The sequence below is a fragment of the Anabrus simplex genome, chromosome 6, assembly GCF_040414725.1.
Source record: "Anabrus simplex isolate iqAnaSimp1 chromosome 6, ASM4041472v1, whole genome shotgun sequence".
In the NCBI taxonomy this organism is placed as follows: domain Eukaryota; kingdom Metazoa; phylum Arthropoda; class Insecta; order Orthoptera; family Tettigoniidae; genus Anabrus; species Anabrus simplex.
The window spans coordinates 131,437,699-131,454,899 of NC_090270.1; the positions used below are offsets into that span (position 1 = coordinate 131,437,699).

Consider the following 17,201-nt stretch of genomic DNA (forward strand, 5'->3'; position numbering starts at 1 on the left):
AATTACCTGCAGCAGTCTTTGATAGATTCTCTTTCGGTATCAAATTGTTTAAGATGATGATTAGTGCTAGTGTAAAGTGAAAAGTAAAAGCTGTAAACAACGGACACTGAATTTGTGATTTTTTGCTGTATTTAGAATGTTAAACTAGAAGTATTTCTTCTAATATTTTCTTTCCATGGAACTGCTTGTTGTAATCTTGTTGTAGTTGTTGGGTAGTCATGTTTTAACTTTAATATCACTTGTAGTGTTAAGCTAGTAGCAAGTTCAACCTATAGTATTGTAAGCGGTAGTATTAAGCACTGGAAATACTGATTTTGTTTATGATGATCCTGGATTTAGAATGTTAAATTAGTAGTATTTCTTGTCATATTTTCTTTCGTTGTTGTTGTTGTCGTTGGTTTAACTTCACTTTATTATCACTTGTAATGTTTAAGCTAGTAGCAAGTTCAACCTTTAGTATTGTACGCGGCGGTATTAAGCACTGCAAATACTGATTTTGTTTATGATGCTGAATTTAGAATGTTAAATTAGTAGTACTTCTTGTAATATTTCCTTTCCATGGAATTGCTTGTACTCTTGTTGTTGTGTAATTATGCTAACTTTACATATGATGCGAATACTCTAAAACATTGTACGGAATTATTTCCTTTCTCACCAAAATATCGGTAAACACAAGCAGTGGTCATAATGTGATATTGAATGTGGGGTCTGATAACGATGTACACCTATCTGTCGAAAGAATTGGAGCAAACTGAAGCATTTTAGATTACACATTTCACTCATGCGTAATGGTGGTTGCATATGCGGCAAAGCGCATCTTGCCTCGTCTCAAGTTTGAATAATGCACGCCTTTAGTATCCAAGTACGTGTACCTACACAAGCCGTCAGGTTCTGTACTTAAACCACTCGTTCGTGTACCTACCAGTACATACAATAATGGAATGTGTATCCTTTATAATTATGTTATACTTTGTCAAAATAGACCTCTGTAGAAATGAACGCCCTAGTCGCTTGTTGACGCGTATTTACGAAATGGAGAAGCCCTTGGTTGGCTATTTGCATACTCGGCACAAACAACATTCAGCTCCAACTACCTGTAGGCCTACGACACGCTGCTCGCCGCACAATGCGGGGACAACGCTCTCGAAATTTCTCGCGAGAAATAGTGCCTGCACTAGTCTCGAGAAATCCCGAGAAATCTCGAGACATAGTCTCAGACTGCCTATCACTATCCTGTGGTGTTCCTCACATAGTGGGTACTGATCATTGGCAAGGCAGAACCATCGTGTCGCTCATATAGTGGTACCATTCACAGGTACTGTAGAAGTCGAAAGCACACATTGTCACTACTAATCACAAACCTATTATGTACCTAACATAGTGGTACTACGTGCAAGTAAAAGTGACCCATGGTGTTCCCCGCGTGGTGGTACTAATTACAAGTAGTCTCATGGTTCTAATTCGATTAACCCATTGGTCGCCCCTTTTAGTCACCACTTATGACAGGCTGGGGATACTGTGGGTGTATTTTTCGTCTGTGTCCCCCACCCACAGGGGGTAAGATCACAACTTGTTTAGGAATTCATGAGATAAATACAATAACAGTTCCATAAGGAAAGTGGGTGCAAGAGAGAATAGATGAAGACACACAAAAACACAAAAGGACAAGGACAATCTTTACATCTTCACACAGATCTTCTCAGTTCATCAATCACCATTCCTCCAGACGTATTCCTTCTTGGCCCCAAATAAGCAAATTTTTGCTTTCTAGCTTCAAGAGGTCTTGAGATGTATTTCATGAGAAATACACGGATACTAAGTCTTTACTCTTGATGTTCACAGAGTTTCCGGCTGGCATCTTGCAGGGGACATTCTTCCAGAATGATAGGCCACGGTATATGAACTATGGAGCGATTGGCTTTGTAATAGGCCATGAAATCACACATGGTTTTGATGATCAGGTATGTGAAATAGTAGTAATTCTGGAACACAAACTGTAGTTCAATCTGGAATCGCAAATTGTCAGTAATAACTATTTTCCCCATGCATAATCAATAGAAGAGTTGGTCATTAAATAGTGTTTCCCCTTACAGTTATGGAACATATCTGAAGAATCTTTCCTACAAGTTACTTACTTCATTCTGTATAATACAGTGGCCAATTTCTAATTACAGGGACGACAGTTTGACAAGGATGGAAACCTTGTTGACTGGTGGGCACCAGATACTAAAACTAAGTACCTGAAAAAAGCATCTTGCATAATTCATCAATATGGCAATTATACTGAAGAGGAAACAGGATTGAAGGTAATCTCATTATCACTTTAAAATTGTATTCTTCAGAAACACCATTCTACAGTATACACGGATTGCATTTTTCATAAGGAAGATTTAAACAGCCTTCATTTGAGCATTTGTACTGTGCATCTGAGTCTCTTACTTCCTTCAAGCAAATGTGTACATTACACATTTCTGAAAGCTCTTCTATTACAAAGGAATAATTATGTTCTATTTGCTATATGAATTTCATTTTAAAATAATTACTTCAGTACCTCACTGTCCTCTCAAAGACAGGTTGTTGTGAAAGCTTTTTTGCTCTTGAGATGCAATCAAATTACTGTACTTTCAAGTATTCTAGTCACTTATTTCTCTACTTCTAGTACTAGGTACTTTCATGAACCTTAATGATAAGAGGTGCTGCATTTTTGTCTTAAACTAAACTTGAGATCCTATGAACTGCAAGCAAGTTGTCTTCTTAAGATCATCACCGTTTATTTTGATAGAGCCTACACTGGAAATGGTTTCCAGGTACTTCATTTTCATGATACTGTATTTAAGTAGAGCTGGCCCCGGGTTCGATTCCCAGCCAGGTCAGGGATTTTTACCTGGACCTAAGGGCTGGTTCGAGGTCCACTCAGCCTACGTGATTAGAACTGAGGAGCTATCTGACAGTGAGATAGCGGCCCTGGTCTAAAAAGCCAAGAATAACAGCCGAGAGGATTCATCGTGCTGACCACACGACACCTCATAATCTGCAGGCCTTCAGGCTGAGCAGCGGTCGCTTGGTAGGCCAAGGTTCTGCAAGGGCTGTAATGCCATTGGGGGGGTATTTCAGTGGAGATTAAACCGGGCAAGATGATCATTTAGGTCTGGACTTTTCATTGCAGCTCTTCACTGGTGGTAGCAGTGAGTAAAACAGTCTGCAAAGAGCAAGGTCAACGGTGCATTCTGTCGCAGATCTCACATGATAGTGTTCATGATCAGAGCAGAGAACGGCAGTATGTTGAACCTTGGTGAACTGCTGCCTTCACAGAGAAGTTTCCCCGATGTTCCAGCAGGACGACATACTTTGCTACTGGTGTTGATGTATAACATCTGAAACCAATTTACAAAGCAGCTCAGGAATCCTATGGCCGTGCAGCACAAACCAGATCAGTCCATGGGGTACCCGGGCAAATGCTTTCTCCAGATCGAGGAAGGACGTGTGCTGTGGCTTTTTCTTTTCGCAATGTTTCTCCAGGAACTGACAAGCAGCAAAAATTGCATTAGTTGTTCCATAGCCTTTCACAACACCACATTGATTAGTGACAATAATTAATTCAAAGATCTTCATTGTATGAGATAGAAGCCATACTGGGCAATAACTAGGTCACCTTTGTTCTTGAATATACGTACTGCTATGCTCGTAATCCATGCTGCAGCCATGCAACTGCAATAATACAATGGCACTGAAAAAATATGACAGGCAGGAAAAAGCAACATTGTTTTGCTCCTTTGGTTTCCACAAGTCTGTTAGCAAATTATCAGTACCAGGTGATTTACAAATTTCATGCTGCTAATGGCTCCATTAGCTGAGGTTGTGAAAGTGGACCAGGGTGTAAAGAGCCATCTGGTACTGGTGAATTGGTGAATTCAGCATTACAGATCTCAGAAATGTTGCTGCCACTACTTCAAGGTTTCACGCTTTCCTGCAGCTTTTGCCTGTGTTTCTCTCCGAAGCAAATACAGGGCTGCTTTTGGCAGTTGGCATATGTTTTTTTTTTTTTGCCCTCCTTTTAAACTACCTGCTTGTAGAAATGTCCGTAATGCTCAGCTCAAGCAACTGCAACTACCTTCTTTGCTTCTCTCATTCTCAGAGTACCTGTTGACTTCTTTATTGTTATTGTTTTAAGTGTTAAGGTTGTATTTCCATTTGTTTTAATTAGTGATTAGTAGAGCCCGAATTTACATGCAAATGCATGTTTTTAAATAAACTAGTTACACTTTTCTAATTTTGCAAATATTCATTTTATGACTTAATGATTCCAAATAACCGTTATTTTTCCGTGCATGTTTGCATGTTTTGGCTCCTTTAGGAGAAAATTCATGCATAATGCATGTTTTGAAGATTTTGTATTTTCTTCTGACTTTGGCGCATATATAATGCTAACTTGCATGATAGTGCCCTGTATGAGTGTTACTTTGCAGTATTTGAGACCATTTTTCCACATTATACAGTAGGTTTGTTACTGAGAGAATGAGAGATTGTATCTCTGGCATCCTATCTGACAACCAAAGTTAGTACATAAGGTAGAAATCCTAGAAACCAATTAACCAAGCACTTTCTTATCTGTTGCTCGAGTAAACATTGACGTAAGCCGGAAGGCTGCACGTCGATCTCTGTACTTTTTAGGAATAAGGTGTCCCAGCTGTAAATTACTATAAATAGAACCGTAAATTGTGCATTACTAAATGACTGCTCAAAACTTGTATCACACTTCTGTGACAACGCGTTACTGAGGTAGCAGCTTACAAACCTTGGTCTTGCACTGAACCTTCCGTTGTTATCCAGTAATTTCCTATCTGCAACTCTTATTCGTCACAAGTCTTTGTTATCGCAGCTTCCATCTTTAGCAAATATTGAAGACATAATCTGGAATCACAGCACGGAGAAGTAGCTGTGGCAGCTGAACAATATAATCCATTCAAATCCAAATTTTGAGCTTATAAAAGAAGTGTTGTGATGAAAATGCAAAGATGTACAATTTAACACCACTTTGTCCCAAATGTCTTCATTTAAGTATGCACCTGTCACTTCTTGTGACGTGAAAGATTATTTTCTGTGCTTAGGAATGTGGATAAGGTTAAATGAAGACAATTTGTAGAAATTAGTTTTTGTACGATGTTTCAAAAGGAACTGAATTTTGATAGTGCATATTTTCTAGTTTATTGTGCATGTTTTTCCACATGAAAGTGCATAAATGCATGTATATTTTGAGATTTGATAGTGCATGGAAATTTGGGCTCTAGTGATGAGGTTAACTGCTGTTTGCCAGCCCCGCAGTGTAGATGTAGTGTGCCTTCCTCTTACCCAGAGGCCTCGAGTTCGATTCCCGGCCAGGCCAGCGGTTTTTACTTGTGTTTGAGGGCTGGTTCGAAGTCCACTCAGCCTATGTGATTACAACTGAGGAGCTATTTGATGGTGAGATGGTAGCCCTGGTCTCGAAAGCCAAGAATAACGGCCGAGTGGATTTGTCGTGCTGACCACATGCCACCTTGTAATCTGCAGGCCTTCAAGCTGAGCAGCGATCGCTTGGTAGACCATGGCCCTTCGGGGGCTGTTGCACCATGGGGTTTGGGTTTTTAACTGCTGTTTGTTTTGTAATCCTTTCAGATGAAAAAGGAATTTTATCTTTTTTTCTAGCCAATATAACCTTTTTCTTCAAACCATTTTTCTACATTGTTCTTCTAGATGCTTTACATCTTTTCCAGAGACATTTGCTGTAAGGTATATACTGAAGTCTGTATCCTAATAGCAATTTAAATTTGTCATACTTATATATTTATTATCTGGTGTCCATAGCTGAATGGCATCAACACACAGGGTGAAAACATTGCTGACAATGGAGGAATCAAGGAAGCCTATGGTGCTTACATGGCATGGTCGGAGCGAAACGGACCTGAACCATCACTCCCAGGGTTGCCCTACTCTCCACGTCAGCTGTTCTGGATAAGTGCTGCACAAACATGGTGTAACAAGTATCGTCCAGAAGCCATGCGTCAACGTATTACCACAGGTGTTCACTCACCAGGACGGTTCCGTGTACTTGGACCATTCTCCAACAGACCAGAATTTTCAAAAGACTTTGGCTGCCCTATTGGTTCGAAGATGAATCCTGAACACAAGTGCCAAGTGTGGTAGTTTATATAAAAGGACTTTTAACACATACATTTAAGCTTCCCAATGGGAGGAACTACGTACAATGGGCTGGATATAAGTGAAAGAGCCTGCTGTGGGAACAAATAACATCGACATCACAAACTTTGTACTTATTGTTTCATCAAGGGAAATTTTTATTTATCATCAAGGGATCAAAGAGATGAAGTACTCAAATATTTATACATAAGTACACAAAGGCAAGAAGGCCTCGCAGTGACATTCAATAATGTACGGGTGTTTTATAAAGTTGAAAACGTGGTAGCTGTTTTAAGTGTGAGTGTGTATGTTGCGTGTGTTAGAATTTTTATTGCTTGACAAAGTCACTGTTCAGCACAGTGTAAAACTGTAATACTATTAGCATAAGCTGTCATCATCATGAAGCTCTGCCATTTACCAAAGTGTCAAGAATACAGGAATGAGATTACATGTGTTATTTTATTATTATAATTTAAGAAAACTATAAAATCTTGTTATCTTTTTTGTGGTGAAATATTCATAAATAATTTATTGGCATTTTGCAGACCAGTCTGTTTAAACATGTATTTCATCAGTGTTCACTTTCCCATCAGTTTAAAATTCTGCACTTTTTCAAATGATTGTACATATGTAAAAGTGATCTTTTAAAATCATAATTGCACATATATTTGTTATCATTTATCACCATAACATCACCATCATCAGCCAGACAGTCTTTCTGCATTGTTTACTCACTTGAAATCAAGAACTGTTCCAGGGGAAGAGCACAGAGAACATTTTATCTCCATGTATAAAAAAAGTGTATGAAATAAAATAATGCTAAGTATTTGTAAGTTTACTGTGATATAAAATCGTGTTTTTTAACCCATACATCCCGTTGTGATTGACTGATGGCCCTCGTATTATGTACATATGTTTACTCATCAACTATCAAACTTTTTCCTGTTATTTCTCTAGATCTAAACTAAAACAAAAAGAAAAACCTCATCTAGTTACATTAAACAGGGAAGAGATTCACGTAATACAATATTACAGAAAACCACCATAGAAGTTAACAAAGTACAGTAGATGGAAGAAGCAATCTGTCAGGTAAGAAGCAATCAATGGGTCATATGTGGTAGAATAATTATCATATGCTCAAAAAAAATTATCTGTGGAGGAAAGAAAGATGACAGGGTGCTCCTAACAGACTTATCCTACCTTATGATATTTAAGGAAACGTTCATATGAAGGATCCTCAAATGATGTTCCCAGATAATGAAAAGTCCATGACTGAGGAATAAAACTGATCCATATCTATACAGGGTCTCTAATATAAACCAACACCACTGAAGCGGCATTTTTACTCTCCCATACATAAGGTGCAGTATGGGAGGAGTGCACAGTTTTTGACCTTGCAAATAGCCTGCACGTGCTTGACTGTGCAAGCATCAGTTGCCAGTCAACCTCAGCTGTTAACAGGGTGATACAGTTATCACTGTAAGACCAAATTTTCATATGGTAAAAGTTCTGTTTTCACCTAATGGTTGTGTGAACAGTCATAGTTCTCACTATTGGTGTGCAGAAAATCCTTAGGGTGTTTTTGAAGTCCCTCATTATGATAGAACCGGGCGAGTTGGCCGTGCAGTCAGGGGCATGCGGCTGTGAGCTCGTATACGGGAGATAGTGGGTTCGAATCCAACTGTCGGCAGCCCTGAAGATGGTTTTGCGTGGTTTCCCATTTTCACACCAGGCAAATGCTGGGGCTGTACCTTGATGAAGGCCACGGCCGTTTCCTTCCAACTCCTAGTCTTTTCCTATATAATCGTCGCCGTAAGACCTATCAGTGTCGGTGCGACGGAAAGTAACTAGTAGTAGTAGTAGTAGCATTAAGACAGGAAGGTTGGTGTTCAGTGTGCTGTTAGCACAAGACAAATAATTGGGCCTATGTTTTTTTTTGTTTTTGAGAATACTGTAAATCCAGAGAGGTACCAAGTATATATTTTGATGCCATTCTTCCATCAGTTAATGGAAGAAGAAAAATCGTGTGGGTGGTTTCAGCAAGATTCAGCCCCTGCTCTTGCCCTTGCAGGCAAAGTGATCAGTGCTGGTCTATTTCCCCCTCGTTCTCCAGACCTAACAGTGTGAACAGACTCTGGGATGGGTTTAAAGCAATTGTTGAGGCATATGGAAACAAGTTTGTACCTTTAAAGGTGGTAAGGAATGGTAAAGACCCACCTTATTATAATAGAGAAATAAAGAGACTAAGAAGGACGTGCAGACTGGAAAGAAATAGAGTTAGAAATGGCTGTGGAAGTAAGCAGATATTGAAGGAACTTACTAGGAAATTAAATCTAGCAAAGAAGGCAGCTAAGGATAACATGGCACGGATAACTGGCAGTCATACAAATTTTAGTGACAAATGGAAGGGTACGTATAGGTACCTTAAGGCAGAAACAGGTTCCAAGAAGGACACTGCAGGAATCATTAAGGGGAGTGTGTATGTGAGGATCTTCAAACGGCAGAAGTATTCAGTCAGCGGTATGTAAAGATTGTTGGTTACAAGGATAATGTCCATATAAAGGAGGCGACTAATGGTAAAGAAGTATTAAAATTTGCATATGATAACAATGACATTTACAATAAGATACAAAAGTTGAAAACTAGAAAAGTGGCTGGAATTGATAAGATTTCTGGGGATATACCTACTAAAGACAATGGGTTAGGATATAGTACCATATCTGAAGTACTTATTTGATTATTGTTTGCATGAAGGAGCTATACCAGATGAATGGAGAGTTGCTATAGTAGCCCCTGTGTATAAAGGAAAGGGTGATAGACATAAAGGTAAAAATTACAGGCCAGTAAGTTTGACATGCGTTGCATGTAAGCTTTGGGAAAGTATTCTTTCCGATTGTATTAGACATGCTTGCAAAATTAATACCTGGTTCGATAGAAGGCAGTTCGGTTTTAGGAAAGGTTATACCACTCAAGCTCAACTTGTAGGATTCCAGCAAAATATAGCAGATATCTTCGATTCAGGAGGTCAAAAGGACTGTATCGCGATTGATATGTCTAAAGCATTTGATACGGTGGATCATGGGAGACTATTGGCAAAAATGAGTGCTATTGGACTAGACAAAAGAGTGCCTGAATGGGTTGATTTATTTCTAGAAAATAGATCTCAGAATTAGTGATGATGATGCTTGTAGTTTAAAGGGGCCTAACATCGAGGTCATCTGCCCCTAATGGTGCGAAATGAAATAACAAAGTTGAAATTCATCCACTGACCAAAATAAAATAAAAAAAATGTCATTAAGAATGAATGGATGAACATGAACACAACAAGAAAAACCATAAAAACAAACTAACAAAAAACAGTGGATCAGACTCAAAAAAAAAAAAAAAATAAATCGTAAATGATAGAATTACTGACCAAGGGACCACTCAAAAGCACAATGATGCTTGATGTCTAAAGGGGTGCAAAATCCATGTCTAAGGCCCCACAGAATGGTACATTATCATCATCTTCCTTCCAAGTATTGGGCCATGTGACCCGTTACGGTCTTGCATTTTACTTTTGCAAGACTTGAAAGCAATCAAATGTCCTTCCGACGGGTTGCTAGCCTGAAGGAAGTAAGACCATTGGTGGGGCTGCCACCTCTCAGCTAATGGACTAGCTGAAATCACAGCATTTCCTCCATAATGGATGTAACGGTTATACCGCCGTGACTCTGTCAACAGGGCTGGGAACAGGTTTTTCATCTCGGGAAGGTGAGGTTGGCCTTTGGGCAGGAGAGGTTATGTCATAATCATCATCATCATCATCCTTCCAAGTACTGGGCCATGTGGCCTGTTACGGTCTTGCATTTTCTTTCCATCGCTTCATTGGACGTCCTATAGATCTGTCCTCTTGGTTGATAGCGTAGGATCTCCTTTGGTAGTCTTCCAGATTCCATCCTTTGAACATGACGTTTCCAGTTTTCTTGGTAATCATAGATGTAATTGATTACTGATTTCACATTCAGTCCCTTAAGCACATCTTCATTTCTTATACGATCCCAATTCGTATAGCCTGCTGTTCTGCACATGAATGTCATTTCACGTGCTGTAATTCTGGAAATGTCTTGAGTTCTTATTGTCCATGCCTCACTGCCATAGCAAAGCGTTGGTCTGGCTAAAGTGTTATAAAGATGTAAGCGAGTGTGTTTTTGGACAAGAGATGGCTTCATGATATGATTTATGATTCCTGTTGTTCTGGTAAATTTGGTTATTTTTGCAGAGATATCAATTTCCCCTTGGTAAGATAAATTGTATCCCAGATAATTGAATTCGTTGACTCTTTCCAAAATTTTATCTAAACAGATTTTACTCGGGATAGGGTCCTTCCCCTTAAAGGCCATTATTTTGCTCTTTTGTGGTGAAATGATCATGTCGAATTTTGAAGAGACTTTCTGGAGATTAAATACTGACCACTGAAGATCATCTTCTGATGATGCTACCAATGCAACATCATCAGCAAAGAGTATGGCATCTAGATGTGTGAGATATCTGCTGACTGGGATTGATCCATGCATTTCATGCCTCCGTTCCTGTGTTACGTTGTTCATATAGATTATGAACAACAAAGGAGAAAGTCCACAACCTTGTCTCACACCTCTGCTGATCGGTTTCCATTCAGTCTGATGATTACCTAACTTTATTGCAATAAGGTTGTCACTGTACATGTTGTATATGTTATCTATTAACTGTTGTGGGACATTATCTTCTGCTAAGATATTAAGAAGTCTGTTCCTATTAACTAGGTCAAAGGCTTTCTTAAAATCAACAAATGCTATGAGAGTTTCCAAGTTAAATTCCCTGCGTTTTTCGACTAAGATTTTCAAGGTAAAGTAAGCATCAGCACATGAGCGTCCCTTTCGAAATCCATGTTGTTCATTTCCAATCACATTTTCATAATACCTGAATAATTTTTCTCTGACAATATTTGAGTAAATTTTGTAACCTGAGTTGAGTATACTTATCCCTCTGTAATTTCCACAATCTTTCACACTGCCCTTCTTATGAAGAGGAATAACTATAGCTTTTTTCCAATTCACTGGTGGTCTGTTGCCATTCCAAATTAAATTGATGAATTTGAGAAATCTTTGCTTGAAGATGTCACTGGAATACTTGAATAATTCTGCATTTATTGAATCTTCTCCAGATGCTTTTCCATTTCTAAGTTTTCTGAGTATTAGCTCCAGTTCTTCGAGTGTAATGGTTTCCGAAGGCTTGTTAAGAGATGTTGGCAGAAGAAATGGCTCAATATTTGAACCTCTCCAACGGTTCCAAAAATAAATGAGCCACTCCGTTAGAGGTATTGCATTAATGCGTATGTCTTCTTTTACATCATTATTTAGTTTCTCGAGTATTTTATAGGTCTGTGGTTGTGGTCTTGTTATATCAGTCTCCAGTTGTGAAACAAAGTTTTCCCAACTCTTTCTGTGCTTTTTCCGCACTTCCCTTTTTGCTATTGCTCTCTTGTGATGATACTCTATTTTATCTTCTAATTTGCCAGTTGACAAAAAATTTTTATAAGCATTTCTTTTGTCTGAAATAACCTTTTCAATCTCTTCATCCCAGATTCTTAAACCCTTTTTCCTCTGCCATTTTTTCTTAACTCCCAAACTCTCAAAAGCAGACTGCTTTAAAATTGAACACAAATTAGACCACTCCATTTCCACATTGTCACTAACTGGTGTCATCTGTGTTAAGTTCATTAAGTCTGTTCTGGTACAGCCATTTTATACTGGGGTCTCTTAATAGGTTAACCTTATAAGAAGTTTTAATTTCTTGTGTTGTTTGTGTGGTTCTTTTATACCATCTAGGCCTCAGACGAATAGGTGCTACTAATAGATAGTGATCAGTTTCCAATTCAGGGCCTCGATAGACTCTTGTATCCAAGACCAAATCTGCCAATTTACCATTACAAATTATATAATCTATAATCGATTTCTGATTTCGTGCAGACCACGTATACTTGTGGGTGTCCTTGTGTGGGAACACTGTGTTCATAATCTTTAACTGATTGAAGACAGTGAAATCTATTAATTTCGTTCCATTGTTATTACGGGTTGTTTCTCCGTGGATTCCGATGTGATTCTGAATTTTCTCATTACCAACTCTGGCATTGAAGTCTCCCAGTAATAGTAGCATATCTTGTTTGTTAATTTTACTGACTATCTTTTGCAGATCATTATAGAACCCATCACTTTCGTTTGAATTGCCCTCCACTGGAGCGTATACCCCTATAACTGTAAGATAACCCCTGAATAGTTTTAGTCTTAATTGGATAATCCTTTCATTCCAAAAAGTGTAGTTATCAATTGTTGATCTTAATCTTTTGTGTACCATGAGCAGTACATGTTGCGAGTAAAGTAGAACCATGGTAGTTATCATGTTGGGGTACTAATCAAAAGTAGCGAAACTCATGGTGTTCCACACAAGATGGTACTACTCACAAGTATTGTACTTCATACAGGTAATGCAGACCTATGGTGTTTCTCACACAATGGCGCCACTCAGGGCCAACGCAAACCGATGAGTTTCCTCACCTAGGTGTACTAGTCACGGGTGCCGGTCCCACGGGCCCTGTGGTTTTCCTCACATAGTGGATACTAATCACAGGCAATGCAGACCCACAGTGTCGCTCATTAGTGGTACAACTCGCAGGCAACGCCTAAACCTGTGGAGTTTCTCACAATGGTACTAATCACGGGTACTGGAAACCCACAGGGGAACCACTCTCTGCTGCTACTAATCACAAACCTATTGTGTACCAAATATAGTGGTACTACTTGTAAGTAATGGCGACCCATGGTGTTCCCCGCGTGATGGTACTAATCGATAGTAGTTTCACGATTCTAATACCAGCATCCATTGGTCGCCCCTTTTAGTCGTCTCTTACGACAGGCAGGGGATACCACGGGTGTATTCTACATGTGCGTCCCCCACCAGTAAGGGGTAGTGTGTTTGGTCCGTGAGAGGTATTTTATTTCCCTCAAGTCCGCTGGCAAGCTGGTTAGGACCCCCCCCCCTATCCGCCACCTGGGACGCGCCACTTGGGAGTATCACCTCTCCCCCTGCTACGCCAGCGTAGTAGGTTCGTGGTCAGAGGATTAGAGTAGGCGAAGCTTTATCTGACACTGTAATAATTAAGAGGGGAATTCCTCGAGGCAGTATTATTGGACCTTTATGTTTTCTTATATATATATAAATGATATGAGTAAAGAAGTGGAATCAGTGGTAAGGCTTTTTGCAGATGTTATTCTGTATAGAGTAATAAATAAGTTACAAGATTGTGAGCAACTGCAACATGACCTCAATGTTGAGAGATGGACAGTAGGTAATGGTATGATGAATAACAGAGTTAAAAGTCAGGTTGTGAGTTTCACAAATAGGAAAAGTCCTCTCAGTTTTAATTACTGCGTTGATGGAGTGAAAGTTCCTTTTGGGGATCATTGTATGTACCTAGGTCTTAATATAAGGAAAGATCTTCATTGGGGTAATCACATAAATGGGATTGTAAATAAAGTGTACATATCTCTGCACATGGTTATGAGGGTGTTAGGGGTTGTAGTAAGGATGTAAAGGAGAGGGCATGTAAGACTCTGGTAAGACCCCAACTAGAGTATGGTTCCAGTGTGTGGGACCCTCACCAGGATTACTTGACTCAAGAACTGGAAAAAAATCCAAAGAAAAGCAACTCGACTTGTTCTGGGTGATTTCCGACAAAAGAGTAGCGTTACAAAAATGCTGCAAAGTTTGGGCTAGGAAGACTTGGGGGGAAAGGAGACAAGCTGCTCGACTATGTGGTATGTATCACTAAGTTTACCCAAGGAGTTATTTAAATACCACCTATTCAATACTTTTTATTCCACTATTGTGTGGTCAAATGCACATAGAAATTACCAGAATGTTATGTTCCAAGCTGTCATCGGAGAGATGGCGTGGAATGACATTAGTAGACGAATAAGTTTGAGTCGTGTCTTTAAAAGTAGGAAAGATCACAATATGAAGATAAAGTTGGAATTCAAGAGAACAAATCGGGGCAAATATTCATTTATAGGAAGAGGAGTTAGGATTGGAATAACTTACCAAGGGAGATGTTCAATAAATTTCCAATTTCTTTGAAATCATTTAAGAAAAGGCTAGGAAAACAACAGATAGGGAATCTGCCACCTGGGTGACTGCCCTTAATGCAGATCAGTATTGACTTGATTTGATTATTTTGTGATTTTTACTTGTGGGGTAAATTGAAAGAAAAAGTGTATCGAACAAATCTTCACACAATGGAGGAACTTAAAGAAAACATTACGAATGAAATCAGAAACATTACACTAGCAGAACTCACTCGTGTCAGCCAGAATGTAACACAATGCAAAGAATTGAGGTATGAGGGTCCACCTTTTCAATACAAATTATGTAGGAATTTAAAATCACCACATTATTATTTATTACATGGGACTGGTTTCGGCATAATGAATGTCATCATCAGCCAAATAGGGAACTTACGACATATATAGTAGAAACATAATCATGTTAGACCCTATGATTAAAATATACTAAGTAGCTTAGAGTGGATATCCATATTATAAACAAACACTGTTTTTTACAAGTATAACACTTGAAGGTCATATAACTATTTTTACAAGTTTGAAACTTGAAAGTCATATACTAAAAGAAATTAAAATATTTTTTTAAAAAAACTATGTCGATTGTCTTGGACAATATGGTGACAAATTGTTGGTCAGGTGTGGTATGTTGTGGTCATGATTCACTTGTAATATGGAAGTAACAGGAAGTTCCTTTTTAAATATTGTTCAGTCATTAGAGATCAACTTGCATGAAATATGTATAGTACATAGAAGTTGTAGCCATGTTTCACTTGTAATATTATGTGTAAAAGTAACAGAGTTTTTTTATGGATGTTGTTCCTCAGTGGAGATTTAACTTGCATCAATCATGTGTGGCACCGTGTTCAAACGTTGTTAATGTGATTTAGTAATGTGGCTGGGAAAGTGGATCTTGTAGCAACAGTTTGATTTTAAAGATGTTAACATAGTTCTTGATCCAAGACGGAACCTATAAGATAAAATATGCTTGAGTTATGAGTTGGAAATAAAGAAATGGGACAAGAAAGCTTAAAGTGGAAGACTCACCTCAGGTAACAGGTTGTTCGTTGTAGAGTTGATGAAGAACTAACTGGCTAGTCATATGCGCAGCGGTACGTCGGAGAGGAAGGGAAGGGGCGGGGTGTATTGGGTTCGAAGTGGGAGAAACTGGGTAACGGAGGGCATACGATCAGGTGAGCGCGGGGGGCGGTAGGGATGACATGCAAGCGTGTTATGTCCTATCTGAAAAACTGATCGTTTCTAGGCAATTTAACATTGTTTAATATTGCAATAAGCATGTCAAACAGGATTTTTTGTTTTTCGGATATATCGACATTTGGATTAAAATATTGATCGAGCTGAATATAGAAATTTTCGGTAATGTCAGGTAAAGGGCCTTTGTTTAGTATTTATCTTTCTTTGCTTTACATCGCACCGACACAGATAGGTCTTATAGCGACTATGGGATAGGGAAGGCCTAGGAATGGGAAGGAAGCTGCCGTGGCCTTAATTAAGGTATAGCCCCATCATTTGCCTGGTGTGAAAATGGGAAACCACGGAAAACCATCTTCAGGGCTGCCGACAGTGGGGTTCGAACCCAGTATCTCCCAATTACTGGATGCTGGCCGCACTTAAGCGACTGCAGCTATCGACCTTGGTGTTTAGTATTTCAATGATATCCATGTCTTGATCAATATCGTAGAATTTATGTTTGTAGTCATGTACATGTCGGCCTACATGTCCGAAATATGTTCTGCTGTAGTCATTGCAGTGGAATCTGTACGCACCCGATTTTTCAAAAGCATTAGAAACATTAACTAAATTTGCGTTATGTAAAATGTTCTTTTTTTCTATTGTTCATTCTAAAAGAGATGTTAACGTTCTGTTTCTTAAATATATTCATGACACTATATATATTACAATTAGAGGTGAATGTTGAAAAAAAATTAATTTGTTTTTTTCTTTAATTAAATTTGATTTAGGGCAGTGTTTAAATGTTTTAATTATGCATTCTATAAAGATTTTGTTGTAACCATTATGGTAAGCAATATCAGTATGATATTTAACTCTTTATTGAGGTCCGACTTTGCCATAGGGACCTTAAACGTGCGGTTCACTAAGCTATTATAAGTGGCACTACAATATTTCACATGGAAAGGATCAATCACCACCACCACCTTCTCTTTAGAGTCTCACACGATGTGTCTTATCAGTACGACATTGAGTTCTCGTTCTCAAGACACGAGCTCTCTCTTCCCCATGTCTAATTTAAAGCTTTCTATATAGACTTGTTACTTCTTGTGCCAGACACTTTAAAAAAAATCTTCATTCTAGATGATTATTTTCTTCTTGTGCCATATCCTCATAGAAGATGACCAACCATCATGGAATGATTTTTCCTATTCTGTGTTTCGAGCTACCACATTGGAAATGTTGAACAACTGTAGGAAGTTCCAAGTCCACAGAATTTTCTCCGCATATATCCACGTCTCTCTCTCTCTCTCTCTCTCTCTCTCTCTCTCTCTCTCTCTCTCTCTCTCTCTCTCTCTCTCTCGTGATCAATTGTATCAGACTGGAATAATCGTTTCTCAATATGTGATCAGAATTTGCTGTTTTGCTGCATTTTGCAAGGGTAAAGAGAAGTTAAGACTCAACATGATGGAATATCTCTACATTAGTGATCAGAGGATTACAGGATTTTAAATGTATATTTTCAACATGTTCCATCAACTTCCTGATTCTCTTGCTAGACCTTCAGACCATTAACTATCAGCAACACACACTGCTGGTATGAAAAGAATGATATACAATTCAGTGCTATACAAGACTATGGCTTATTCCTTCAAAAGATGAACCTAAAAAAAAAAAAAATGGCATTAATGATATTTCTGA

At 38.7% G+C, this 17,201-nt stretch overlaps 1 protein-coding gene across 2 annotated transcripts in view; it reads left to right on the plus strand.

The window, feature by feature from the left end:
• The window catches only part of Nep2 (Neprilysin 2), a 150,332-nt gene extending 143,332 nt beyond the window's left edge, over positions 1-7,000 (plus strand). For both annotated transcript variants that reach the window (XM_067149927.2, XM_067149926.2), the window contains exons 12-14: positions 1,843-1,961; positions 2,175-2,306; positions 5,842-7,000. In XM_067149927.2, the coding sequence (XP_067006028.2) occupies positions 1,843-1,961; positions 2,175-2,306; positions 5,842-6,180 (590 nt within the window). In that variant the 3' untranslated portion in view covers positions 6,181-7,000. The remainder of the gene's footprint in view (positions 1-1,842; positions 1,962-2,174; positions 2,307-5,841) is intronic.
• Positions 7,001-17,201: the final 10,201 nt, after the last annotated feature.